This window comes from Oxyura jamaicensis, chromosome 14 (assembly GCF_011077185.1).
Source record: "Oxyura jamaicensis isolate SHBP4307 breed ruddy duck chromosome 14, BPBGC_Ojam_1.0, whole genome shotgun sequence".
Classification (NCBI taxonomy): Eukaryota; Metazoa; Chordata; class Aves; order Anseriformes; family Anatidae; genus Oxyura; species Oxyura jamaicensis.
Window position 1 is genome coordinate 1,638,983 of NC_048906.1, and position 26,359 is coordinate 1,665,341.

General features: G+C 60.3%; 2 protein-coding genes across 7 annotated transcripts; one reads left to right on the top strand and one right to left on the bottom strand.

Annotated features, from left to right (window-relative positions):
- Nucleotides 1–394: 394 nt before the first annotated feature.
- On the bottom strand, nucleotides 395–8,595 carry LOC118174588 (testis-expressed protein 2-like). 6 transcript variants are annotated; one of them, XM_035340016.1, is made up of 13 exons: nucleotides 8,508–8,595; nucleotides 6,053–6,192; nucleotides 4,442–5,322; nucleotides 4,125–4,325; nucleotides 3,737–4,040; nucleotides 3,264–3,481; nucleotides 2,913–3,086; nucleotides 2,693–2,792; nucleotides 2,392–2,524; nucleotides 2,149–2,286; nucleotides 1,725–1,937; nucleotides 1,493–1,613; nucleotides 395–1,033 (listed from the first exon to the last, which is right to left on the bottom strand). In XM_035340016.1, the coding sequence occupies exons 3-13, from the start codon at nucleotides 5,303–5,305 to the stop codon at nucleotides 908–910; spliced, it is 2,592 nt and encodes an 863-aa protein (XP_035195907.1). In that variant the 5' UTR covers nucleotides 5,306–5,322; nucleotides 6,053–6,192; nucleotides 8,508–8,595; the 3' UTR covers nucleotides 395–907. The 6 variants fall into 6 exon arrangements, with proteins under 6 accessions (XP_035195907.1, XP_035195908.1, XP_035195909.1 ...); XM_035340017.1 differs by having other exon boundaries at nucleotides 6,053–7,206; nucleotides 8,508–8,562; XM_035340018.1 differs by lacking the exon at nucleotides 8,508–8,595 and adding an exon at nucleotides 6,995–7,614.
- A 639-nt stretch (nucleotides 8,596–9,234) lies between these two features.
- MSRB1 (methionine sulfoxide reductase B1) lies at nucleotides 9,235–11,728 on the top strand. The gene is made up of 4 exons (XM_035340037.1): nucleotides 9,235–9,337; nucleotides 9,667–9,809; nucleotides 9,914–10,028; nucleotides 10,428–11,728. The coding sequence occupies exons 1-4, from the start codon at nucleotides 9,283–9,285 to the stop codon at nucleotides 10,457–10,459; spliced, it is 345 nt and encodes a 114-aa protein (XP_035195928.1). The 5' UTR covers nucleotides 9,235–9,282; the 3' UTR covers nucleotides 10,460–11,728.
- Nucleotides 11,729–26,359: the final 14,631 nt, after the last annotated feature.

A 26,359-nucleotide genomic window follows, 5' to 3' on the forward strand; every position in this document is an offset into this window, starting at 1 on the left:
GGATTAACTGGGACAGCCAAGTGCCTGCTCTGTCCTCTGGATCCTCCCTTTCTGAATGAATTTCTTTTACTGCCTGTGAAAAAAAAGTCATTCTGCCAATGTGACATCTTCACCTGAACCACTGTGATGGGCTCTCCTTCCTCTTCCAGAGCAGAGCAGATACCAAGCAGCATTTCTGCCCAGTTGCAGCTGGGAGCACAGGGCCTCCCTGCTGCCTGCCTCTGCCCAGCCTCGCTGCCCAGCTCTCCCCTCACCATCTCTCATATGCACACCCCAGCACTCCTCCTGCCAAGCTGGAGGCACGATCCATGGCCTTCTCTCTCCACAAACCCCACAGTCCCACGTGGCATCCATCCAGCCGTGGGAACGTGTGTGCAATAAGATGGCTGCTAGGTAGGACTGGGCAGTGATGGGTTTATTCAGATGTTGGACTCGTTTCCCACCCATGTTTTCCTTGCAGCCCAGCTGCCAGCGGGAAGGGTGTGAGGTGTCCTGGAGCTGTGATGCCGTGGGTCAGTGGTGATCACAACTCCTTGAGTGTGGAAGCTGTTTTTGCATCCTGCACCCTCTTTGGGAACCAGGCAGGGGGAAACCCAGCCCTCTGCTGGTCTGGAGCTGCCCCCTTTGGCCAGGAGGAGTCCTGAGATGCTGGTGGGAGGTGCATGAAGTTATTGGGTCTCCAGCAAGCCCCTTTTCCCAGGGTCTGGTTCAGCTCCGAACGTGTGCTTGGAATATTGGAGGACGCAGCTCATCTGCGAAGGAGCAGGATGCTGAGGATGAGATGAACCAAGAAGCTCAGACCCCACGGCGTAGCGCTGGATGCCATCAGTGGCCAGGCCCCAGCTAGCTCTGTGTCCCAGCGAGGTCCCCCAGCCCTGTGCAGTGTCTCTGCCCATGGGGCTGCACGTCAGAGCCTCCTCTCTCCCTTGGCCGGTAGGTCCCTGGGCAGCTCCCCAGCGGGTGGCTGAGGATCCAGGCCAGAGTTCATGATGGGAACGATGAGATCGTCCATGTTCGGCATCACCAAAATTTTCTGTAAAGAGGAATCCAGAAAAACAAAGAAGTGGTTTTAAGTTCCACTACCTGAGTGCTGATGCTGTGGCCTGGAAGTGGCCGTGGCCGGAGTTGCAGGAGCTTGGGGCAGAGATCAGGGCTGAGAAAAGCTCCTGGGCTCCCATCCCCTCAGCAGCACTGACCATGCCTGGCCCTAGAGGAAAACCAGCTTTGGATATCTCCAGGTAGGAACAAGCAGGAGCAGCTTATCTTTGGCTGGCTCACCTGTATGGAGGGCTTCAGGAGTGGTTGTGGCAGAGGGCAGTGACCAGGACTTTGAGGATATTCAAAGGGGTTACTCTTTGGGGGAATTTGGGACCCTGAACATCTATGGGGAACCTTCTGTTCTTTGAGCAGAGATCTCAAATGTGAGAAGCAGGAAACAAACCAGCAGGGTTTGCTTGGCCCTTTAACAAAACCAGCCCTTCGGGACAGGCACCTGAAATTCATGCTGCAGCTTCTTCTCGATCCACTCGATGACGTGGAGGAACGTCACCTCCCGCTCACCCAGCTTGGGGCGCACCTTCAGCTCCAGCTGGGGTGGGACACGGAAGCTGTACCTGCGAGGGGAGAGGACAGAAGCAGAAAGCATCAAGCATCACGTCCCATGCACGTGGCACAGCTCCCAGGGCCAGCTTGTGGACCCCCCCGGGAGGAAGGAGGGCAGGTACCAGACACGGTCCGTCGGTGGTGGGGGCACGTTCACAGCCAAGGTGCCCGCCAGCTCCTGCACCTCCACCGTCAGCAGCAGCGGCGTGTTGGAAACTTCCTCGATCTTCTTTTTGATGAACTCGTTTTCGGTGGCCTTCTGGAAGTACTTGGACTTGGCAATCTTATCCACAAAGCGTAGGATCTTCCGGCCCGTGCTGTTCCCACTGACGTGGCTAAAGTGAGGGTGGGCTTAAAGTAAGGCTAAAGTAAGCCACAGGGTGAGACCCGGAGCTGTGCTGGGGCTCGGCGCCCCCCAGCCACCTGCCACCAGCACCCCACGGGGATGGGACACCCTTTCCAGGGCTGCCACGAAGCACCAGGGCCCCTGCCTGTGCCTCCCCCAGCACCTCCCTTTCTGCCCCCCGGCCCCGAGCAGCCCCTCACCCCTCGGTGCCGGGCGGGGGGACCCGCTCTCCCAGGGCTCCTGCGGGCTCTGCGGCGGCGATGTCCTCCTCGTCGGAGGAGCCGGCGCTGGATGACTCCGCGTCACTGTCTGCCAGCAGGATCAGCCGAGGCCTGGCCCTGTGAGCCCCAGGCTGCATCAGTGGGTGCCCTGGCACCAGCACCCTCTCGCCTCGCTCAGGTGGGAGGACGCGGATGCCACCCAGCCATGCACGGGCACCTTACCCCTCTCCTCCTGCCTCTGCCGGGCCGCTGTCCTCTGCAGTGCCCTCCTTCCCCAGCTTGCAGAGGTTCATCTTTGTCTCAAGGGTCATCTGCAAGGAGCCGCTGTAGGTGACCTCCATGTCCACCCAGAGCCCTGCCGGGGAGGGAAGGGGCGAGCCCCTGTCAGTGCCACAGGGGCTGAGGGCTGCTCACATGCCCAGCAAAACCCCCCTGCTTTGGGGACCGGGCTGGCACCTCAGTTACAGCTGCTGTGGAGCCAGCCCTGGCATCCTGCCGCTCGGCGAGGCTGCAGGGTTCCTACCTCGGTCATTGATGGTAGGCTTGGAGGTGCTGAGGATGGAGGGGATGGACGTGCCCATGTCCAGCTCCGTCAGTGTCAGCTCATTCATGAAATATGGGAGCTGATGGGGGGAAACCACACAGGGATCATCACCACAGCCTGGCACCCACCCTCAGGACAGGACGGGGCTCTCCTTGGTGCTGCCACCTCCCGTGACGCTGGGGCCGTTCCTGCTTCTCACCTTGATCTTGCTTAACTTCTTCTGGATCTTGCTGGCCACCTGCTCGGCCCAGTACCGCTCCCGGAGGAAGTCCCAGAAGATGCGCCCCACCAGCGCGTTTGCCCAGGCCGTGCACCCCTCGCTGCGCCCGGCCGCGTCCTCGCCGAGCTGCGGGTGGGGAGAAGCCACGAGCGCCTGGAGCAGGGTGGGACCTGCAGGCTGGGGCTGTGCTCCCCAGCACCACGGCTCGGCCGCTCGAACCGTGGTGCCGTGGGGAGGAGATGAACAACAGGGCTGGGAGGCAGCAGCACACGTGGTTCATCGGCTCTGCTCAGCGTGGCCACCTCTGAAAGCTGGATCTGCCCCACTCACCTTCATGGGCGCGGGGCTGCTCAGCACGCTGGGAGGGGGGCTCTGCTCCGGGCTGCCCCCTGCCTCTGCCGGCACGAAGCGGGCCATGTAGGTGCTGTAATCCAGAAAAATCTTCTGTCGGACATTTCCAGCCAGGTCCTTGGGTCTGGTGGCAGAGGGGATGTCCTCGGTGCTCCCTCCACTGCTGCTGGCAGCGCTCTGTGGAGCCAGTCCCACGCCTGGGGACACGGGGGCATGACTGGGCTGGCTGTGTGGCCCAGACACGATGCACGCACGGTGACGTGCCACCCACCCTCTGCCAGAGAAAGGGGATCCTCCAGGCTCCCCCTGCTGCTGCACAAGCTCGGGGCCGGTGAGCCCTGCCCCAGCTCCTCCACCTCCCTCCCTGCTGCCTACCCAGAGCCTGTCCTCCCGGCACGGGGCAGCTCCCAGTGCTGGATCAGTCCCGGTGCGGAGCAGTGGCCGCATCTCACCTGGCCTGGCTTCACCGTGGCTGCTGCTCGGGGTCCCGTGGCAGGCTCGCAGGAGGTGCTGGTACCACTCCTCCTTCTCCCTCCCCGTCCGTCCGAAGAGGTACAGGCACCTTTCCCTGCAGTCCCCCGGGACGTCCTGGGTGGGCACCTGCGGCTTCTTCGTCCCTTCGTCCCCCTGCAGCTCTGTGCCGTGTTCATCACTGCTCCTGTGCTCCGTGTCCGCCCGGGCCGGGAAGAGGATGCAGATGGGGTACTTCTTGTTCCACAGCCGCTTTCGGGCTAGGCGGGGGGGACAGAGGAAGACCTGCAGCACCAAGAGTGGCCGTGAGGTGCTGGGGGTCCCTGCCAGGGGACAGCCCCCCACTCCCAAGGGCAGCTCCGCAGTCACCTTGGCATCGGTCATGTCGTAGCAGTGATGGCTGATGAAGGTGGCATCGAGGATTTCCTCCGCGAAGGTGGCCCGGCGTGGGATGTTGTTCTTGGGGTAGGAGAGCTTGAGGGTGGCCCCATCCAGAGTGGCCAGCACCGAGTGCGTGAGCGATGGGTGGTAAAGCTCGGGGTCGTAGACGTGCAGCTGGTTCAGCCAGCCCTGGAGGGGAGAGGATCTGGCTGCTCCATGGTGCCGGGCAGGTTTGGGCAGCCCCAGCACCCAGGTCCTAGCACCCAGGTCCTAGCACCTGGTGCCCGCAGCCGCCCCTCTCCTACCTGGAGGCCGTGGGCTCCCCGCGGGCCCCCCGGGAGCAGCTCAGGGCGCAGGCGGCCCCGCGGCGGCGGAGGCTTCAGCAGGAGGAGCAGGATGGCGAGGAAACCCAGCAGCAGCCCGCAGGTGAGCCCCAGGCAGAGGCCGGCGGTGTAGGGCGGCAGCGGCAGGACCAAGTAGCCGTAGGCGAGGAGTGCGACGCAGGCCAGGGCCCTGCCTGGCACCGAGCCCCCCGGCCGGGCTGCTGGCGGCTGCTCCGGGGGCTCGGCCTCCTGCTGCACGACCTCCACCACCTGGATGACGTCCCCGTAGGAGCAGATCTCGTAGCGACAGTTCAGGCTGGGCTCCCAGGGGCTCCAGTCCCGCACCCGGCGGCCCCCAGCCCCTCTGCCCCCCGGCTCCCCTCGCCCGGGGCTGCCCCCTGCCTTCAGCCGTGCCGTGGGGCTGCTCTCCTCGGCCATGAGCCGGCTCAGCCGAACAAGGGGCTCCTGCACGGCCTCCGACAGCCTCCTCTTGGTGTCCTCCAGCTTGGCCTCCCGCAGCCGGAGCAGGGCGGCGCGGCTCTCCGACGGGGAGACGCTGGGCGAGGACGGGGCCGTGCGGGACTTGGCCAGGCTCAGCCGCGGCTGCGGCCCCCGCGGGATGTCGGCCAGGAGCATCCCCGAGGGCTGGGGCGAAGGGAGAGGCTTTGTGTCCCCGTCCATGGGGAAAACGATCCCGCAGCCGTCCCGGCCGCCGCTGTCCTCCCTGGCGCTGGTGAGATGAGACTTTGTCCCATCGCTGTCCCTGTGCCAAGGAGAGCCTGGGGATGGTGCCAGGCTTGGGGAGGCGTCCGCTGCTGCCACAGCCTGCTCTGCCATCGCGCGCATCGCCGACGGTGCCGGTGCTGCCGAGGGAATGGGAGGGCTCAGCTTGGTGCCACGTCGAGCTGCCTGAACCCCTGAGCACGTGCGTGGTGTCAGGAGGAGGGGTGGGAGCTGCAGGCCAGGCTCTCAGGACCATCGTGGGGGCGAGCCCAGCACCCAGAACATGGGGATGAGCACAGGGAGCTCGTCCTCCGCCCCCACCCCTCCTCTCACAGCATCCCTGCAGCAGGAGCGGGGCTGAAGCAGGTCCCGGCTGCAGGTGGGTGCTGCCCCTCGGGCTGCCTCGTGCCTGGGATGTGCCTCACGCGGGATCTTCAAAGCACTTTCCTACCACGAATTAATTACAGGCTGCGTCGCAGCTGCCTCCAGCTCCGTTTATGTAATCTCATGCTTGGCGGCTTTTGCTTTGCTTCTGATTTACACGTGCCAACTGTTAACCCCAAATCATCTGGGGGGATGCCCCGGGCTGGGGGAAGGGAGAGATCACAGCAGATCCTGGGGCTGGCAGCCCACGGGGAGCGGTGCTGGGGAGTGCCTTCCCTCGCCTGCAGCGATGCCCAGGCAGGATCTGCCCCCTCTCAAGGGCGCGCTCCTCGCATTTACTCGGCAAACCCAGCACCGGGCTGGCACCACCCAGGGCTCCGGCACCCCCAGCACACCCTGAGCCTGGTGGCTCATTGCCACAGCTGTCCCCAGTGCCACAGCTGTCCCAGTGCTGCCCGTGCCCCCCCGAGCCACGGCCGTGCCTACCAGAAAGCCCCGGTGCTGATCCGTGGCCCCCTTGGCTCAGGGGCTCAGCAGCTCCCCTGCGTGTGGCACGGGCTCGGTGCTCCGCTGCGCCGTGCCTGGTGTTCGGTTACCTCTGCTCCGGTGTTCCTGGGATTTAAAAGCTTTAAAAAAAAAAAAAAAAAAAAAAAAAAGGTGGGGGGGAAGAAAAAGTCTGTTTCCTGAGAGACCATTAGCAGAGTGGAAGGCTGAGATAATAATAGCCTGGGTTTATATGGGAGTTTTCATCTGGCAGGGACAGCAAGTACAGCGGGGGCTACATGTACGCTGCTGAGACGCAGCCACCTCTGGGGAGCGGGGGTGGCCGGGGGGGTGCGGAGCAAGGGGACAGACCCTGTGGGTGCCACAGCGGGGCCACCAGCACCCCGAGACAGAGCGCTGGGGGCTCCGTGTGGGGCAGCTCCGGTGAAGGTCTCAGCTCAGGGCTCAGAAACCAGTAGTGAGCCTAGAGGCGTCTCTGGGGACAGCTTCGGAGTCTTCTCATTTCTCTCTTTCTGGCTCAGGTGCGGGATCCTGGCTTGACGTGATGCACAAGGAGACACGAGCGCAGCCTGGTGTCCCCGAGCAGCTCCCCGTTAAACACCCCCTTTGCACTCACAAGGCAGCAAAAAGCTCCTGCCGTGCTTCGCTGCCCGGCGCTGGCTCACGCCAACGAATGATACCTACACCCTCCCAGGTGGGCCGCTGCCAAAATGGTGTTTGCTTTTGATGTAAAAACAAGGAGAGTTAATTGAAAAATTAATCTCCAGCAGCCCTCTGCAGCTAATGAGAGCTGCCGGTGGCTGCTGGAGGCGGGCTGGCACCGCTAGCGGGGATTGTGGCGGAGCTCTGCCTCCTCTCAGAGAGGTTTTTATCACCCAGCCAAACAAGTTGGAAATCCCTCGTCTAATTATCTTCACAACATACCGCTACAGAAACCAAATTGCTGTGGTTATGAGTGCTGTAGCTGGAGAGCTCCCTGCATTACCCAGTGATTAAGGAGCGCAGGGCTTTGAAGAAAGTCTCGCTGCAACCTAAGGACATACATTTTCTGCGTACTGGCATCTGACAAACGCAGACTGCTTCCAGGCAAAAAGCGAGAGCTTTTAGTGCAGGCACGGCTTCACCTCCTGAAAAGGCTTCAGCTAGCAGCAGAGGGGCTGGGTGGGCGATGCTGCCGCCACGCAGGGTCCCGGTGGCTGCTGCGGCTGCTCCTGGAGCCTGCTTGCTTTAGGCTGGCTGAAAACCTGCACCTGGAACGCGTGCGTGGTGGTTCAGCCTGCTTGGAGCCCTCCCTGGTGCCCCACTCGTGTGATCTCAGTGGATCAGGAGAGGCAGCACTCGCTCCCCGCACAGCAGCACGGAGCGTCCTCGGCTCCCCGCCGCTCCAGCCCCAGGCTCGTCCCCGCGCCTGCCACGAGCCATCAATCCCCTGGGCTCGAGCGGGAGCGCGGCTGAGCCCGCGACGCAGGCCTGACCTAATTCAGAACGGCAGCATCCAGAGGGCAGGAGCAGAGCCCCCTGCGCAGGGGGCTCCACGTGCTGCAGCCCCCCCCCCCCCCGATAGCAGCCCCGCTCCGGGCTGAGGGACGTGGACGTGTTGCTGTCAGCAGGGACCAGAGCCCATCCAGGCGCTTTGCTCCGGGCCTCGGGGCTCCTGCAGCTCCGTGGGAAGGTCCCCGTTTGTCTGAAGGGCCCCAGCGTTTTCGCTCTTGCACCGAGGAAGGCGCAGTCTGAGAGCCCGCAGACTGAATCATCCCAGAGTGGATGAAGCGAGTGGGAAAGAGCCTCGTGGTGGTGCCTGGTGTTCCTCAAGGAAAAGCTCAGCGCCTCCCCGAGCCTGCCAAGGAGCCGGCTAGCTCCTGCTGCCTGCGGTTCACCTTCACAGCAAAGCTGTTACCTTGCAGCACACCGGGCTGCTGCCGCCTCCTTCTCCGGGAGCCCCCGCGCCCCACATACCCCACGGGGGGACACAGCTCACATCCCACGCCCCCTCCCCACGCCAACCCCACAGACCCAGGCCAAACAGGGATGCTCCCCACAGGGGCTGCTGGAGCCCGGCTGTCCCTTTGCCCACTGTTCTTAGGGTGGCGGGACGGACCGCCATCCCTGCTGAGCCTGCACCCCACAGCGACCCCCGCTTTCTGCCCCGTGGTGCCCGCGGCGTGTCCCGCACCCCTCCGGCAGCGTGCAGGGCTCCCCGGGGGTGCCTGTCCCCATGTTTCCCTGTCCCCCCGTCCCCTCCACTCTGGCCCAAGCCCTCCCCGGAGCCGCTCGCTGAGCCTCTGCCCACGGAGGAGCCCCCAGCCCCGTGCCGATCCCGGGGGAGCCCCCAGCCCCGTGCCGATCGCTGCCCGGCCTCCAGCACCGCTCCGGGCACGGCGCTGCGGGGCTGCCCCCGGCTGCTCCCTGCGGGGCCCCGCTCCCGCAGCGCCCGTACCTGACCCGCACTGCCGGGAAGGGTCGGTTCTGGGGCCGGGGGGCCGGGCCGGTGCCGGTACCGGGGGAGATCGGGGCCGGTGCCGTGGAAGAGGACGGGCGGGTGGGCAGCGCCGGTACCGAAGGGATGATGCCGGTTGCAGTGAGGAGGGTCGGTGCCGCTGCCGGTGCCGGAGGTGAGGGCTCGACCTTGGTCCCAGTGCGGGATGTGGGTGCCCGGTGCGGGGCCGGAGCTCGCCCCGCTCTCACCGGCGGTGCCGGAGCATCCGCAGGACCGCGCCGGGCCCCGCTCCGCCCCGCCCAGCTCCGCCCCGGGGCCGGTCTCGGGGCCGGCTCCGTTCGGCTCAGCCGGCCTCGGTGCGGCGGCACAGCCGGGACCCCCGTCCTGAGCCCTCCCGGGGCCGGTGCGGGCGGTACCGCGGAGCCCCGGCAGGAGCCGCCCCCTCCCCTCTCCCGGGGCTTCGAAGTCCCGGGGGGGGGGGCACTGGGGAACGGACCGGGAGCACGCGGGGGAACGGCAGCACCGGAACGACCCCCCAAAAAAACAACACCGCGGGACGGGGCGGGGGGAGCGGCGGGGGGCGGGGGGACCCCCCCGGTGGGACCCCCCCGGTGGGACCCCCCCCTCCCGCGGGCCGCCCCCCGGTGGCCCCGGGGCTCAGCGGCGGCTGCAGCGGCACGGGGCGGGCGGAGGGGGCGGGGCCAGGGGCGGGGCGGTGTGTGTGGGCGGGGCTGGGGGCGTGGTCAGAGGGCGGGGCGGCGCGGGGGGCTCCGCCATGTCGTTCTGCTCCTTCCTGGGGGGGGAGGCGTTCCGCGACCACTTCGAGCCGGGTGAGCGCGGCCGGGGGCGACCCGAGGGGCTGGGGGGGTCCCGCTGCGGGCAGGGGGGAGGCTGGAGGGGCCAGGGGGGTCGCCTTTGAAAGGGGCCGGGGGGAGGCAGCACGGCCGGGGGGCTCCATCCTGCGGGGCTGAGCTGGGGGCCAGCCCCGGGGGGCGCGGGGCTGGCCCCAAAGCCCCCGCTCGGTGTCCGGCCGTGGGCTGGCGGCTGCCCCCGAGGGTAAAGCCTAAGCGTGCGGGTGTCCTGGGGGAGCTGACACGGCCCCAGCACTGCTTGGGGGGGGTCTCAGTGCTGAGCTCCCCCCTGCCATTCCCCCCCCCAGGCATCTACGCGTGCTCCCGCTGCGGCTACGAGCTGTTCTCCAGCCGCGCCAAGTACGAGCACTCCTCGCCCTGGCCGGCCTTCACCGAGACCATCCACGAGGACAGCGTGGCCAAGCGCAAGGAGCGCCCGGGGGCCTTCAAGGTGACGGTTCCCAAACGCTCGGGAAGGGGCGAAAAAAAGCCCGTTTCTCATAGCAGGGCCCGTGCTGACAAAGGCCCCTCGTGACCCCCTCCTTGTGTTGCCAGGTGTCCTGCGGCAGGTGCGGCAACGGGCTGGGCCACGAGTTCCTCAATGACGGGCCCAAGAGGGGGCAGTCCCGCTTCTGAATTTTCAGCAGCTCGCTGAAATTTATCCCGAAAGGTAAGGGCTGTGCCTCACTGGGCTGGCTCTCTGCTTTCTGCTGGTGCTGCAGAGCCGGGGCAGGATGGCGCTGAGCTTGCTGGCTCGTTCCCCGCGGTAGTCACATGCGAGGTCTGAACATTGCCTCTGCTTTAAGGGCAGGGCAGAGATCTGCAGGGAAGGCCAGTTCTTCTTTCTCTTGTGGTTATTGTGCAGTTTGCTTCACCAATGTCAGAGAAGGGCTTTGGGAGGCTGTGTCTGAGCTTGGGGCAGCACCCCAGCCGTGTCTTGCTGTTCTGCTTATCGCACTGTGGTGCTTGTGAAGCACTAGCTGTGTGTGGCAGAGTAACTACAAACTGAGCTGGGGGGGTCTAGAGCAAGATGCAGGGGCCCTGATTTCTTTCCTCCCCCCTCTTCCAGGCAAAGCAGACAAGGACCCGAAGGAGAAGTAAGCGAGCTGCTGTACACGACATGCTGCTGGGGGCTGATCCTGTGTTCACATCTTGGGGTGCACTGGGAGCAAGAGACCCCCTGGCAGAGCTCCTGGTTCCCCCGGGCCGGCTCCATGCTCTGAGACGTTCCCATTCTGGGTGCTGGGAGGGAGCTGGGAGGGGAGGGGGGGCTGTGGCTGCATGGCACTTGCTGGGGGCCGGGTTGTATGACCCGTGCCTGAGGTTATTTTGCACAGATTGAGCTGAAGGCTGCAGCTCTTCATTTTACCTTCCCTTTGCCCCGACCATCTCTTCCCCCAGACATCCCTGCCTCTGCCAGCAGCTGCTGCTGAGTCCTTTCTGCTTTGCCCACTGCAGCAGCACGCGTGCCTGCGGCCCTGCCTCCGCTGGGCTCTGGGGCAGTTCTGCTGGTGACTAGCAGAGCCGGGGCTGCCTCAGCACCGTGGCCAAGACTCTGCCCTGCCACCGATGCCACCCAGAGCTGCCCCGCTGACATCTCGGGGGGGGGGCGGCGCTGGATTAGCGGGGAGCAGAGCATGGGTTAATCTCTGGTGCTATTCTGGGCTGGGATCATGGTATGAATTGCCCTCTGTAAACCCTTCCAGGATGCTGGGGCAAGGATGTTCTTATGACCCTGCTGGACAACACCCAGGTGTTTTACCCCTCCACACGCCTTGCAGGCAGCAGAGGCGGTTCTGCATTTACTGCGTCCTCTGGGCCTGGCTCTGGCTCTGCCTCGCAGCAGACCTGTTATTACTGTGTTGTGACCCTTGTGGTGTTAACGGTTCCTCCTTGCTTTACGCTGCCGTGAGGGAGGCCAGAACCAGGCTCACCGACTGCACCTTGCACAACTCAGGCTTTAGGAGTCACGTTTGCGTTCTCTCTGCACTCAAAAGGGCTCTGACACTGATTTCTCCTTAATTCAGGGTCTGATTCGTGGCCTTCCCTCGCTGTCCCACTTTGCTCGCTGCCCAGAAACCAAATCCTCCTCTTTGAAATCAGTACAGCAGGGTTTCTGGGCACAGCAAACCTTTGACCCGTGGGTCTGGTGGTGTAACTGGTGCAGCACGTGAGCGGGGTGGTACAGCCACGCCACAGCGTTACGGTTCGGCTGCACTCAAGGCACTTTGGGGGCTTTTCTCCACGTGCTTTTTGCCTCCTCAGGCCTCCTGGGCTAGAGGGAACCGCACCGGCCACAAATGCAATGTACCAGCTCGTTCCCTAGAGCTCACTGCTCATCTTGTACCTCTTCGAACACTGAAAATAAACCATTGATTCACTGTGTCACAGAAAGAGCTGTCTTACTTTGTCTTTAAAAAGCGTTCCTGCTGGTGCCCTGGGAGTCCACCCTGGGCTTCCTCTCGGGGGGATTTCAAACCCGCCGAGGCTGGGGTAGGTTTGTGTCTTACCCTGGGTTTTGGATGGGAGGATGTGGATGCATTGGAAGTTTTCAGACTTTGCCAGGGTCAAAACTTTTAACTGGGGGAGGTTTTCTTAGTCCTTAAATCATAATTTCAGCTCAACTGCAGGTGCTTTTAGGCTGTTTCAGTGTGTTCTTGGTAAATCATGCTTCTGGCAGGATGTTCTGGGAAGAAGGGATGCATTTCAGCAGCGTCTCATCAGTTTCCTTGTAAGAAGCTGCATGCAAGGCTGGAAGCCACAGTTGTCGGTGGCAGCTCTGCTGTCCCCTGCCCCTAAAAGTCTCTTTGTCCGACTTCATGGGGGCTGCAGGCTGAGCTGGGCTTTGCTGGACTCCTTGTCCCCCCCCTCCCCCCCTTGCTGCTGCCTTCCACCCAGTTGTTGCCAGGAGGACCCAGCACCTGACCAGCTCCATTACACTAATTGCTAATGAGATCCCGGCACGATCTCCAAGCTGCTTTTCAGCTAATTAATCCCCCTGATCCTCTGCTTGGCCTGCAGCCTGGTGCCCCCCGAGCAAGGCCCGGAGGCCGGGGCAGGGCTGGGGCCTTCTCCCAGCGCCCAGGTGCCACCGGGAGGGGACGTGGGGGGCATCCTGCTGCAATTCGGAGTGCGTGGAATTCGGATTGCCCGTAATTCGGAGTGCCTGCAGTTCGGGGCGCGGCCGCGGGAGGGTGCCCGCGGTGTTCCCAAGCCTCTGCTAAAGGCTGGCTCCTCGCCCGGGGCACGGGGCGCGAGCGGAGGGCGAGCAGCGGGGTGTTCCCCTCCAGCTGCAGGAGGAACAGCGCCCTGAGGCTAAAGGAAAAAAAAAGGGGGAAGGGGAAAGGGGGGGGGGGGGTGGGGGGGAGAGAAAAAAAAAGGGAAAAAAAAAGAAAAGGGGAAAAAATGGAATAAAGGAAAAAAAGGGGAAAAAGGGGAAAAATGGAATAAAGGAAAAAAGAAAAAGGGAAAAAGGGGAAAAATGGAATAAAGGAGAAAAGAAAAAGGGAAAAAGTGGAAAAAAGGAAAAAAAGGAAAAGAGGAAAAAAAGAAAAGGAAAAAAGGGGAAGAAGGCAAATAAAGGAAAAAGAAGAAAAAAGGAAAAAATGAGAAAAAAAAAAGAAAAAAGAGAACAAAGGAGAAAAAAGGGAAAAGGGGGAAAAAAGGAGAAAAAAGGGAAGAAAAGGAAAAGGGGGGAAAAAGAGGGAAAAGGAAAAGAAGGAAAAACAGGAAAAGGGGAAAAGAAGAAGAAGAAGAAAAAAAACACACACACACACAAAAAAAAAAGCTCAGGATGCCCTCCCAGGAATTAGATGCTTTCCTGACTCCTGGCTGGAGCTGCTGATGCCACCGAGCCTGTCAGAGGAGGCTCTAAGGCTTCAGGCGCGGTGCTGTGGGCGCAGGATGTGGCCCACCGGGGGCAGATCCCCCCCGAGCCTCCCCAGCTCCTCCGGGCACCCCGGGTCCCCTGGCCCCGCAGCGAGGGGATCAGCCCCGGCCGTCCCTGCCTGCACGGCTGGCCTGGAGCAGCCCTTCCCCCGCCATTAATCCTAATTTTGTTATTGTGCTAATGTCAATTCTGGCTTAATAAGAAGATTTTGCTTAGTTGGGCAAAAGAGGCCCCGAATTGGCGACGTGGGCTTAATGACATAAAGGGCTCTGAAGACAGAAATTGAATTACGTTAGCAGGCCGACGTAAACTTCCCTGGTTGTTTAAAAAATCATTAATTTCTTCCCCCGTAGCCTCCAGCTGACCTCGCTTTTTAATTTTTTAATTTTTTTATTTGCATGACATGAGGTGGACCTGCCTCTTTGACCCTCCTCAGCATGGCTCCGGTGGAAAGCCGAGCGGCCAGAGCACAGCGAGATTCAGATTAATTCTCCTAATAAAGACGACAAGCCCTATAGAAATTACGTTACGCGAGGAAAAAGAAGATGACCTGGAGGCATTAGGAAGCTCTAATTACCATTATTCCTTCGAGCAAGTGCCGCAGGAAGAACAAGGAGGCTGCCCAGGGAGCCCTCCACCTGCAACGGGCTTCTTTTACCTTAAATTTTCAGTTTTATTTCAGTTTGGCCACCCCCAGGTGAAGGGGCTCAGCGCTGCTGAGGGGGCAAGGCCAGGTTTGGGTTGCCCCTGCAATCCCGATCCTTTGTAGGGTCCCCGTCCCTGCCCAGCCCACTGGGTAAGGCAGGCACTTAGGAACACCCCTTTATTTAAAAGGAATTGTTCCGATTCCTTGCGGGGCCATAAAACTGCAGCGAGGGCTGGAGCTGGTTTTGTGTCAACTGCAGAAAATAAAGTTATGGGATTTAAAAAAAAAAAAAAAAACAAACATGCACCCCGCTGGTTTCCCTGGCACGCAGGGGGCTGTAAGGAGCCGAGGTGCCCCCCCCCCCCCCCCGCTCGCCTGCCTGCGCCCATCCCAAGAGCACACCTGTCAATAGGGCACATCCAGCAACAGCTGGGGAAAATTAAAGGCTTATTTCACTTCGTTCGCCGCTAATAACTTCATCTATCTTTATTCCGGGCTGCCTCCCACCCGGCAGCCGTCGCTCGCCTGCTGGGAGGGAATCGCTGACCTGTTTCGTGGAGTTTGCTTAATCCCAGTGAACCTTCCCAAGCCACGAGGTGAGGAAATTTGTTTTCAGTTTGCGGTGCGCGTTAATTAGGGAGATAATGACTGGAAACACTCGGAGCGAGTCTGAGCTCGACGGAAAAATGTTTAGCCCAAGGAAAACTTAAATCATTTTTTTCTTCTTCTCTGGCTGCTGAGATCTGACTTTTTAAGGCAATTAGCGAGTGTTTATTTGTTAATCAGTCATACTTACGCGCTTGCTTTGGGGTCTTATCTCACGCTCCCAAGTGCACATCGCTTCTAATCATAATCCGCGTGTTTGATGTGTGAAATACCTGTCCCGGGATGCTGCGCGTGCTGCCGGCTGTGCCAGGATGCAGCGATGGGGCTGCCGCTCATCCTGCCCGGTCCTGTGCCTCCGCTTGCTTCTCCCCACGGAGCACCCAAAGATCCCTGGGCTCTGTCCACATCCCACATCCCAGTTTCTCGGGGGTGCCTTTCCCTACAAGGGTCTCCCACAGAGTCTGCCTGGGCTGTGCCGCGTCCCTCCCAGCCTGCAGCAGGGCCGTGGGGGTGCCAGGGAGCTGTGGGTGTCCCGTGCCCTGGCGTGGAGCTGCCGGAGGAACCCTCCCCGAGGTGCCCGGCAGAGCTGCTCCGGGATGTGCCAGCATCTCTCCAGCGTTGCCGGGGGGAGCTTGGAGCAAACCTCCCCCTGCTGCAGGGTCTGGCACAGCCTCACGGCCGCCGCTTTCGGCAGCAGATCCCCAGCCCCCCGGTGACCTCGGCCCACAGAAATTTGACTTTTGCCTGAAAACGTGAAGGCAGCCGCGCTCCTGCTGCTTTGCAGGGCACGCAAGACATCGGCAGCACTGGGGACCCATGGAGACACCTTGGATGCAGCAGGACAGGGGCTGGGTGTCCCCCTGGGGGGCACAGGGCTCCCGTGGCATTTCGGGTGCCCCAGCTGTGCCGTGCCCTGGCTGTGCCATGCCCCAGAGCCGGCGATGCCCACGCTGGGCTCTGCCCGTCCGCACGGCGCGCTTCTAAGCACTGCGCTTCACTGTCTACGGTAATGATTTGTTGCTTGTAAAACCACCGTGATTAACTACAGTTTAGCCTCCTAGTTTCATGTCTTATCATGTTTCATCTCACACAAAAGACATTTACAGTCTATTTTCAACTTCAAAGCAAATGCTTCTTGCGTGAGCATTAAGGAAGGCAAATATTTAAGCAGAACCTGCATGGTATTAGCGTCTCTTGATGTTCCCTGCTGAGCGAGGATTGATGGCTGCCCGAAAAGGCAGGTTTTTCCTATTGTTTTATGCACCAGTGATTAATATTTCATGTTCCCACTGTTACATATTTGCTGGCTGGCACTGGCCTACCCTGACAGTGCTTGCTCCGTGTTTTACATGTCTAGCTTTTACGCACTTCGATATAGGAAGTGTGACTCTTGGCAGGGTCCTTTGGTCTTATGGAAGCCTGCTGACCAAGTTTTTCGAATTATGTTCATCTTGATGGCATTTGGCTGAGAGCGTGTTTTCTTTTCCCCCTAATATCTCTGTCCTATCCGTTTGTGGTGCTCTGCCCCAGCTCTGGGGGTTGCTGTGGGATGGGGACCCCAGCATCCCTCCCTTCCCGGCCGTGTGCTGCCTTTCCCTGGCAGGCACCGGGGCAGGGCTGGGCCACCCCACAGGGGTTTGCAGGGCTTGCATTGGGCTCACCAACACTTCTGCACTGTGCAATCAAGCCCGCAGGAAAAAAAAAAATAAATAATTTTCCCGGTCAACCTTGTCAAAGCAGGAGGAAAATAGCCCAGGACCAAATTCCTCTGCTTTGAACACGATGACACACTGCTGTGCGTTTGTCTGAATGCAAAACATATTAAGGCCAGGAACTGCGAGGGACGGCTCTGCTTATCATCTAGCTTGGAGTTAATATAATTCAATTAGTATGAACAGTAAATATAGCTCGTTTTAATTTAGATGGAGGGCTTGCTGCAGCCCTATCCTTTAATTTCAGGAGAGGGGAAGCTGTGGGAGGACTGCCAAGAATTTCTGCAAAACCCCACATCGTCTCCAGGGCCGCGGGCGCTTGCTCCGGGTGCGGAGGCCACCTCCGAGTGGGCGCCCATCGAGGGGTCTTCCCCCTCGAATACGGAGGCTGTAAACTGCGATGCGCAGTAGAGACTGGAAAGCCACCAGGAGGAATAGGCGGCGCAGTCTATTTAAAGAGGAAACCATCAGCTCGGGAGAGAGCTGCAGACATGTGTCTTCAGGGCTGTGCGGCATTCTTAGGAGATTATTTTAAATGTGTGCATCTTTTCTGCATCACGGTCTATCTTTGTTCCCCTCTGACGTCTTGAGTCGGGGATGGTATTTTATGGCCACGGCGGTGCCTGCCAGCAGCACGACAGTTCTGCTGGAAATTAACTTCTCCGAGCTTTAAAAACCTCGCAGCCATAAAATTCAAAGTAAGAGATCAAACCAGTTAAGCTCAGATTAATCTAAGCCACTGGCTCTGGCAGGCCCGGCATCTAGGCTCCGACGGGGGATGAAGTGCTCGGGAAGCGCTCGGCAGTGCCGGAGCAGGTGAGCTGCTGCCCTGCTGCTCGTAGCCTCGTCCCGTCTCCGTCTGTCCGTCCGTCCCGGCGCAGCATGCTCCCTGCTGTCCGTCCAGAGGAATTAATCCCGACCGCGGTGCTTCCTACCCACCCACCTCAGATGGAGGGGCAGAAATCGGGTGTCTGGCTCTTGTTTGAGGGCAAGCCTTGAGGCAAGCGGGGTTCCTGGGCGCAGCGTGCATGCGAGCGTGCAAACGAGCACACGGGGCGAGGTCGGTGGTGGGTCAGGGGCTAATGAAGCTCATGAAATACATCCTCCTCTGCTCACTGGGCCAAGTGGAGTGTTTTCTATCATCCCTCCTGACATTACCGCATAACTGAGATTGCACTTAATTAAAATAGCTCATTTAACTGATGGCTCCTCAGATGCAATACTGGAGGTTGTCTGCTCTTCCTGCGCAGCCCCCGCGCAGCGCGGAGGTGCAATAAGCGGGCACGGCACGATGCACTGCTCCTGCTCCACCACGCTGCAAGGAAGGACCTGCTGCAAAGGGCACCTGGGGGGCAATGAAAACGCAGAAATATGATCCCAACAGCCATGATTGGTATGGATCCTGGGTAACTGCAGCTTGCTCTGCGTGGGAGCAGCTGCCCAGGCAGGCGTGCAGCCCTGTGCCCCCGTCCCATCCGGGGTGCAGGTTTTAGCTGGGTTTAGATGAACATCTCTGCCTGGGTATAGATGAAACAGAGGAAAATAATGAAAAGCTGTGATTTGCCAATACACGCTGAAGGGCGAGACAGGTCGTGTCTTCAATTACAGCTGCTCACGTGCGTGAGTCGCCAAAATATGCAAGGTATTCGTTTAATTTCTCCATTTGAGGCCAGCACGGTATCCTGATACTTATCAAAACAGAGGTTTGGATGTATGCTCTGGGGAGGAAACTTACTCTTGCAGACAGCCCACGTCAAGCCGAGACACCACTTAAACCTTCAGAACTGTGCCTAGATTGAACCTATATGTGGGCGTGGGCCGGTCTCCTGGCACGGGATCATTTTTACCCGGTATTGTGCAGGATCTGAATTTCACCTTTGCACAGCAACAGAGATAAGTGCTTCCTGATCCCTCTCCCCGAGCCAGGGCAGTGCCTGTGGGAGCTGTGGCCACCCTGAGCTTGGCCTCCACCAGGCTCAGGCATTTTGCCCTGGCTCTCCCCAGCACCTGGGGATGGGGATGGGGCTGGTGCCCGTCCCTGCCCCAGCGCTGCGGCTGTGCTGTCCCTGAGGAGATGTGGCAGAGCCACGCTGGTGCCCTGCTGGCAGCTCTGGCTGCAGGGCTCCAGCCCACTGGGAAGGGTAAATGACTGCAAAGCCATAAAGAAGTCTGTAAAATTAGCGGCTAATTAGCAGTGACTGTGGTGCTGCCATGCTGCCGCTCCCTACGAGGGCGGTGTGCGTTGCACAGCTCTGCTCTCCAGACCGAGGCATTTGCATGTGCCTGTAGCCCAGAGCTACCAGTCTGTAATTGCAAAATTAGGGCAAAACAAGTGATTTGTTGCTACAAATGATAGGAGCAAACAGAAACACCTCCCGTCAGAGCTCTCGCAAGGCTGACATCTGCCTCCAGCCGCCTCCTGTTTCCATAGCTCTGGTCTGCGGGAGGTGACGGGACGCACGGTGGGAGCAGTGCCTCGGCCCCCAGGCAGGACAGGCACTGCTTAGCCCAGGTGTCTGCAGAAATCAGCAAGGGTTGGGGTTCCTCTGCTCCCTGCGTGGAGCGCAGCATGCAGGGATGGATGGGGGGGGCTGGAAATGGAGCTGGGGGCGGTGATGCGCCATGTGGTCCCCAGCCACATGTGGTCCCCTGCCGTGTTGTCCCCTGCTGCCACAGCCCCAGTAAAGGCTCTCTCTTCCTCCGGGCTGCTGCTGGAGGTGCTGGCTGGGTATTGGGTTTGTGTCGGGGGATTTGCAGGGTCGGTGCTTTCCCTTCCTTCTACTTTGGCTGCAGGCGGCCCCGAGCCGGGCAGCCATGAGGCGAGCTGAACCGAGCACCGCAAAGCATTTGCCATAGAATCTGAAGAATTTGGAGTGAAACCCCCAAAGAAATTAAGCACAGATGGGTTACAGGGGAAGAAAGAAACCCGAATTCCTCCTGCCGCTCGGTGCTGCCTCCAGCACAGCCGCTTGTCCCCACTGCAGCTCCGTGCTGGCCCTGGGAGCGGACAGTCACTGTGCCGGGGTCACCGACTCCTCCCCTGGGGACGGTGCCAGGTGGCTCCCGGGGTGCCCTACGGCAGCTGGGGCTGTCGCTGCTTCCCCACAGGAGCCATCCGGAGCCCCACGCCTCTGCGCATCCGCTTCCCGCCGTCCCTCCCCGCCCTCCTGCCCACGCTCGGTGCATTTTCCACCCCGAGCCCCCTGCAGCACGCCATTTCCTGGTGTCTGAACGCAGGGCCAGGCAGCCACAGCTGTCCCCACAGCAATATGCTGCGTGCTGGCAGGCCCCTGGGTGCCAGCAGGATGGTTTGTCACCTGGAGGGGCGAGGGCTGCCCCGCAGGGACCGCAGGTTCCCATCCCGCAGGTTCCCATCCCGCAGGTTCCCATCCCACAACCACACAGGGACTCCCCCCCCAGAGCATCAGCCCTCCAAAGCATCAAAGCACGGGAGGAAATACGTGACAAGGATTAATCTTTCTTGTCCAATTAACAGCACAAGGAGAGGCCCCGGGGGTGCAGCTGAAGCAAGGTGCATGGGGTGCTGGCGATCCCAGCCCCACACCAGCATTTCTGGGCTGTAATTACTGGGATTTGGGGCTTTCTGCTTGAGCTGGGGCGCTGCTGGGTGCTCCCCATGCTCCCACACCTGCCTGCTGCCTTCAGCTCCTCACACAGTTCCGATGCACCATTAGGGTTTTCTTTTACAGCACTCTCAACGCTGTTGGTTGTGTTAATGGGTAGAAATGAGGTCTAACCGTTCCTCTGTGTAAAATCCATCAGCAGAATAGCAGCGGCTTGGCTGCGAAGCTCGAGCTGCGGACAGCCACGACCTGATCCACCGCGGCTTCGTGGTGCGCTCACCTCGGCAAGACGTGCCAGAGGGAGGCAGAGCAGCGGGCACCGCTCCCCACGAAGGGGCAGAGGAGGAAGGGCCGGGCCATGGGGTATTTTTTCTTCTCTGAAGGTGCTGTGGATAACTGCCATTGTGTCGGGCTGACGTTGTTACGGTGCGTTCGGGACGTTCCCGTGTGCGGCATTAAACGACATCCAGATGAAGCGAGCGCCGGTGCAGGCTGGGAGCGGGGCCGGGCCGGAGGAAGGAGGAGTGTGCGCGGATGCGGCCCTCCAGATGTAAACAATAAGGCCAACGGATCTTGATTTCATCTGTCAAGTAATTGGGCTGGAAGTCTGTGCATGCTAATGACTCCACATCAAGCGGCTTGGTGTTCAGATGTGACCCATCCCACTCCGCGGGGAGCGCGGGGGGCTGCAGCCTGCGGTGGCCGTGATGAATAACCCCCAGATGTTATCCCATAGGGTAAGCGAGCCCCACACGTATGTTGTTAATAATGCCAAAGATCTGAGGTTAAAAATGACCAGGGGGCATCCACATGAGCCCGGGGATGGCGGCTCCCACGGGCTGGCCCTGCTGCGGGGGCGGCCAAGAGGGGCTGGGGCTTGGCCCCGTGCTGGGGCTCCCCTCACTGGGGTGCCCTCCGTGCCCTGCTGTGCCTGGGCAGGTCAGTGCTACCCTGTGGGCACTGCTGTTGATGCCTGGGGAGCAGGACTGTCCCTTTGCCCCAGGGTTTAGGGATCATTGGGTCTGTTCCCACCCAACACCTCAAAATCTCCATCCATCTCCCACTGCACAGTGATGTGGAGCACGTGGATTCTGCAGAGGCTGTGGAGATGGCTCCTTCTCACCTGGCCTGGGACCATCCCAGTGGTGTTTTGGGTTTGATTTCACCACTCTGGGATGCCTTGAAGCCAGCTGCAATGCTGAGCTGGATGATCCCCTGCACCACTGCTTGCTCAGCCCTGGATCATGGGGCTGGTATTAGAGCTGAGCAGAGGCCTCACCAGCTCACCAAGCAGCTCACCACTGCCCTGGGCTGCACGTCCCATCTGTCCTGCTCTCTGGCCCCGTCCTGGCAGCCTGGGATGCAGAAGCAGCATGGGGACATGGCAATCCCTGTGCTGGGCTGCTCCAGTTCCCTCCTGGTGCTGCTGCAGGGACCCAGCCCCAGGCGCAGGGAAGGGGGTGCCGGCCGGCTATGTGTCTGGGCTTCTTCCTCGTGGTGTGATGCTAAAACCCACTGCCAGCATTTCAGATTTTAGGCTCTCTTGTCGATTTTAGCCACGCTCAGGAGGTGAGTGGGGTGATGGGGGAGACCCAGGGCAAGGCCATTCATGGTTGTGCGCTGCAGGAAGGGTGGCGGTGCAGCCGCTGGCCATCTTGCACCCATGGGCTGCATCCTGCCATCAGCCTCAGGCAGCTCAGGGGTGCTCCTGCACCCCCTCCAACATGAGCTCCTCCTCGGGGGAGCACCCAGATATCCAGGTAAAACTTTGCAGCCTGCCATGGGATGCTGGTCGGTACCAGGAGCCCGCACAGGGCAATGCTGTTCCAGCGGTCCCGTGCTCCTGCGGGTGCCTGGGGAGCGGAGCCCCCCTGCTGCCCCCCGCCCGCTCGCTCCGACGAGCCTCAGGTTACCGGCAGCTCCGGCCCGGCTCCATTTCTCCCAGACGCGCCAGGGCCCGGGTGATTTCCCTGAAAGCTCCTGTCGTCGGCCCGGCTCCAGACAAAGCCCCTCTCCTTCCCAGCGGGGCCGCGAAGCGCCGTGCGCTAACCTGCGTCGCGGGGAGGGGAGAGGGGGCCCGTGGGGTCAGGCAGCACATGTGGGTGCCTGCGCTATAGGAACCAGATGCCCACTGTCACCAGGAAAGGGGATCCTCGCCGAGAGGCTTTTTTTTTCTCTGGACAGAGCCTTTTCCAAGCCTTTTCTCGCCACGTGTGAGGCGGGAGGGGGCCGGGCACTGGAGGCACGATCCAAATGCTATTGAGGCGCGCAGGCAGGCGCACGCAATCCCCCAGCACCTGCACTTTATTGGTGTGAAAGGTATTGCAGCCCGGGGCAGCGGGAGCGCAGGCGTACCCTGCGCCCTCTTTTATTTGGAGCCTTTCCAGCCCTCCCCCCCGCCGACTGCTCCTGCATGTGCGCCGCAGATGAGGAGAGACGCACGGCACCGTCCCTCGCCCACCAGGCAGGGCAGGGCAGCCCACGGGGACCCGTGTCCTCTGCACCCAGCAGTGCTCCCTGCTGTGCCTCTCCCTTCACTTCTTGTCACTCCGGGGTGACACGCAAAAGGCCACGACCAAGATGGGTCCCTGGGTGCCCACCCGAGCTCTCCCCTTGGCCCACGGCTCCGGCACCACCCGCCGACTGCCCAGGCTTTGATTTCTGCAGCTGCAATTCCGGATGCACATGATGCATGTGGCTATTCGAGGGAACAAGGGTATTAGATCGTTGTGTTCATTACCTGATTCATTACGTGTTCATTAGTTGTTCTTAATGGTAAAGCATTTTGCTGTCGTAGGGGGTTTACAGAATTAAGGCTGGAATAGGCAATGAAAACGGACAAAGAGAACGCACTGCCCGCGTGCAGGGCTTAAACACTCCAAGTGGCTTCTTGGGAAATGGGCTCTGTATTGCCAGGGGCTAAAAGTGGGGGCTAAAAGTCAGGTTTCTGACCCAAAACTTCAGTTGGCTTCTTCTACTGCTACTGAAAAGCTACTGAAGTTTGGGCTTTCCCAAATTAAGCTCCGCAGTCTGTGTTGCCCGTAGTGTTTTGCTGGGTCTGGGGGTGTAACCGCCAGGGTTTAATCCAGTGGTTACTTTTGCCTCCCCCTTCACCACGCTGATTTTTTTGCCTGTCTCCAAAGGCCGTACATGTGCACCCCAGAACGACACCTGGGAGGCCGCCTGCCCCTCGCTGACATCCTTCCAACGCTGCTTTTTCTCCTCGATGCATTCGAGACATTTCTTTAAAGCTTCATGTTTCGTTATGGCTTGGCTCTGCTCCAGATGTTGCCGTTGTTGATCCCACACCTTCCTCTCTGTTTGGCCACTGAAAATTTGGCTGAATTAGAGCCAAATGAAAGCTACCCCCCACCTGTGCAAGGAATTAGCAGTGGGCATGCCAGAGTTCCATAGACTCGTAAAATGTGGCCATCTGCACCCTGTGACATTTTTTTTGAAGATGAACAGCAAAACAACCCCCACCCCAAATGTTTGGTTTGTTATTTTTCTCCAAAAAAAGAGGAAACTTGTAAACTGATTGGCCTGAAAAAAAAACGGTTCCCGCAGAGGCTGGGCACAGCGGTGTGGGGCTCGCCAGCTGGGGCTTGGTGCAAGCAAACGTTGCTTGATGGAGAGCAGCTCTGCGCGCTCACGGGCTGATTTTGCAGGTGGTGAGGGCACAGCCCTCCACCTCTACCCCTTGAAACAACAAGCTTTGCTGGTATTTTATGGCATGGAGGGGCCCGGATGGGATCCAGCCCCACTGCCCAAGTTGCTTCCAGCAGTGCTGGGTTTGGGGCTGCCCGGAGCCAAATTCCTGCTGCATCTCCCCCCCGACCAAAAGGGGTGACGCCGGTGGTGCAGACCTGCGCCAAGCTCCGGGTGCCAAAACACCCGTCAGAAGGAGTCCTTGTGCCCGTGTGCAGATCGATGGCTGCTGAGAGCCTTCCTTGGGATGCTTCCAAGCGCATTAGAGATACATCTATCTGGCATGTAATTAACTCTAAATGAGATCGGCAATGAACACATAATTATGGTTCCGCTGAGTTATTAAGCTCATAACGAGCAGGTAAGCAGTTGTCGAGATACCCCCGGCCAGTCAGCAGCCACTCGCCGTGCGGGCTGACGCAGCAGACAGGCAGAAATAACGGCGGGGGGGATGACAGGGGGGCTGGAGGCTGCTAACAAGGGGCTGACGGTGGGGTCTGAGCCTCACCCCGTGCCAGCCTCGCTTCCTCTGGGAAAGGCAGAGGCACCACAGGCTCTCCCACAAGCTGTGGCTCTGGGAGACCCATGGGGACTTTGCTGCCTTCCCAGCACCAAGCCCGCCTTGTCCCTGGGCTGCAGACACCCCGTAATGCCCCACCAGGGTCCCCAGGCACCGTACCGAAGGTCCCACTACATCCCCGGGCTGCAGCACCTGCACCATCAGCTTTGGCTACGGCAATATTTCCCCTGCAAATACAGCCATATTTTGTGGTCTGGCTACATGGCATCCTCAGGAGGTGACTTCCTCAGCTGGAAATGGCCTTTTGTCAGGCTGGGGCACCCAGCGTGATGGCTGGGACCTCTGGTGAGCTGCCAGCTCCCCTCGGATGGGGTTTTGCCTCATACGTCTCTATAGGATAAAGAAATCCCTCTGCTCCCGTAGAGCTGTGTGACCAGATGCTGGGGAACAGCAAATCAAACAGAAAAAGCACCTTTGTGCGTTATCCTCCCCCAGTGCCCGTGTCTGTGCTGTTCCCGCGTGATGCCAAACTGTTGTCACTGCTGTGTCTTCGCCCAGGAGGGCACCAATAAGGCAGTAATTGCAGTCAGCCCGAGTTTGGTTTTGCATGGAAAAACGAGAAGGAAAATGGGGCCGGGTGGGGCTGGGAAGCTGCGTGGAGGATGTCTGAGGGCTCTGGATGGCACAGTTAATAGCTGGAGTCCCGGGGACAGAGGTTTGGGTAGGAAGGGCTGCGTCTGATACCCTACAGCTCTGCCTACTCTCATAAAACTCGCACATTTCATATATATTATTTTTTAAATTGAAGCTTTAAAAAAATCAGTGGGTTTTGGCTGCTTTATCCCCTTATTGGGATTATTTAAATCAAAAGCAGAAATACGGGGCAGGCTCCCTTTGTAACCGCGGATGGCCCAGAGCCAGCTGCCTCTGCGCTGCCGCGGGCGGGCGGCCGATCCTGGGCGGGCACGGGCACGGCGGGGACCCGGGGATGGGGCCACCCCCCTGGGACCCCCGTCCTGCCCTGCCACCACCCCAAACACCCTTCTGGAGAGACTGACATGGAGCTCAGGCTGTTGGAGGGAGCTGGGAGAGCACTGGGGGCTCAGGAAAACCCTCCTCCTCCCTTGGGCACGCTGCGAGCACCAGCTTTTGCCCTCTATGAAACACCGCGTTCCCATTCAGGAGCTAAAGGGACCGAGCGGGTGGCACGGAGCGTGGCACAGGAGAGGCAGCTTGGGGGTGTTTTTGTTGTGTAAACGCTCCCCGAGCGGGGCTGTCTCCAGCTCGCTGGTATTGCTATAGCTACGGGCAATTTTCTGCGTTCAAGTTTTGCAAAACCATATTAAGAAAAATCTCGCCCTGGCGCTGCTGGCTCTCCTCCAGGCTGGAAATTGCATTCCCCTGCTTGAAATTCCTCACGGAGTTTCAGATGGAGAATGTACAACTTCACTTTCCATCTCGAGCTGCTGTCACACATTTTAATAACAGGGGCTGTGCTACACCCCAGAGGTGGCCGCGTGCCAGTATTCTGAAGCGAACCCGTTGGAGCGGTTGCGGTGAAGGCTTGGACGGCGGTGCAGGCGCTGAGCGAGCTGCGGAGGAGAAGGAGCCGCAGCTCCAGCCCAGCTCCAGACGAGCGCCGTGTGGCCCCTTCTGCCTCCTGAGCCCCGCTCAGCCCCTCGAGCGGAGGTCGGAGTCTGTGGGTTAATTTCAGCCTCCCAGCGGCCGCGGCGATGAGCTCCTCGCTGTCTCCTTCACCCCAGGTGATGGGACAGCCCTGCTCTGGACAGGACCAGATCCGTTTGCTGCAGAGCAACACCCGTGAGCCTGGTTAGGAAGAGGCACGGTTCTTTCATCCTTCATCCTCCCGACAGTCCCCGTGCTCACGTCCATGAGAACAGAGAGGGCCTGGCCCTGATGAGCTCCAAGCTCCTGCAAAGCCACCCCAGGTCTCTCCCTCTGTAAACGCTGCCTCTTCCCCCAGGGAGGATTAGAGCAAACCTCCCCGTGCTGTTATTTTGAGGTGGGGGCACCTACAATACCCAGAGGGCAAACCTCAAAACTGCCCAGGCCCCTGGGGAAAGACTCAGTAACGTCACAGAGCGGCTGAGCTGGGTGACGGGGGTGGCCTTTGCTGGGACCCTGCAGGGGTCAATCCCCCACCTGAACACCCCCAGGGAGAAGTAACCTGCCTCCTTAGCTGGCCTGGGCTGCTTCAGGGATGGCACGGGGCTGCTCTTCCGGGGAGCATCACTATTTGCAGGACTCGGCCATCCCCAGCCCCATCCGTATCCGCATCCCGGGGCACAGGTCTGGGCTCTGCCTCCCTGAGCCTC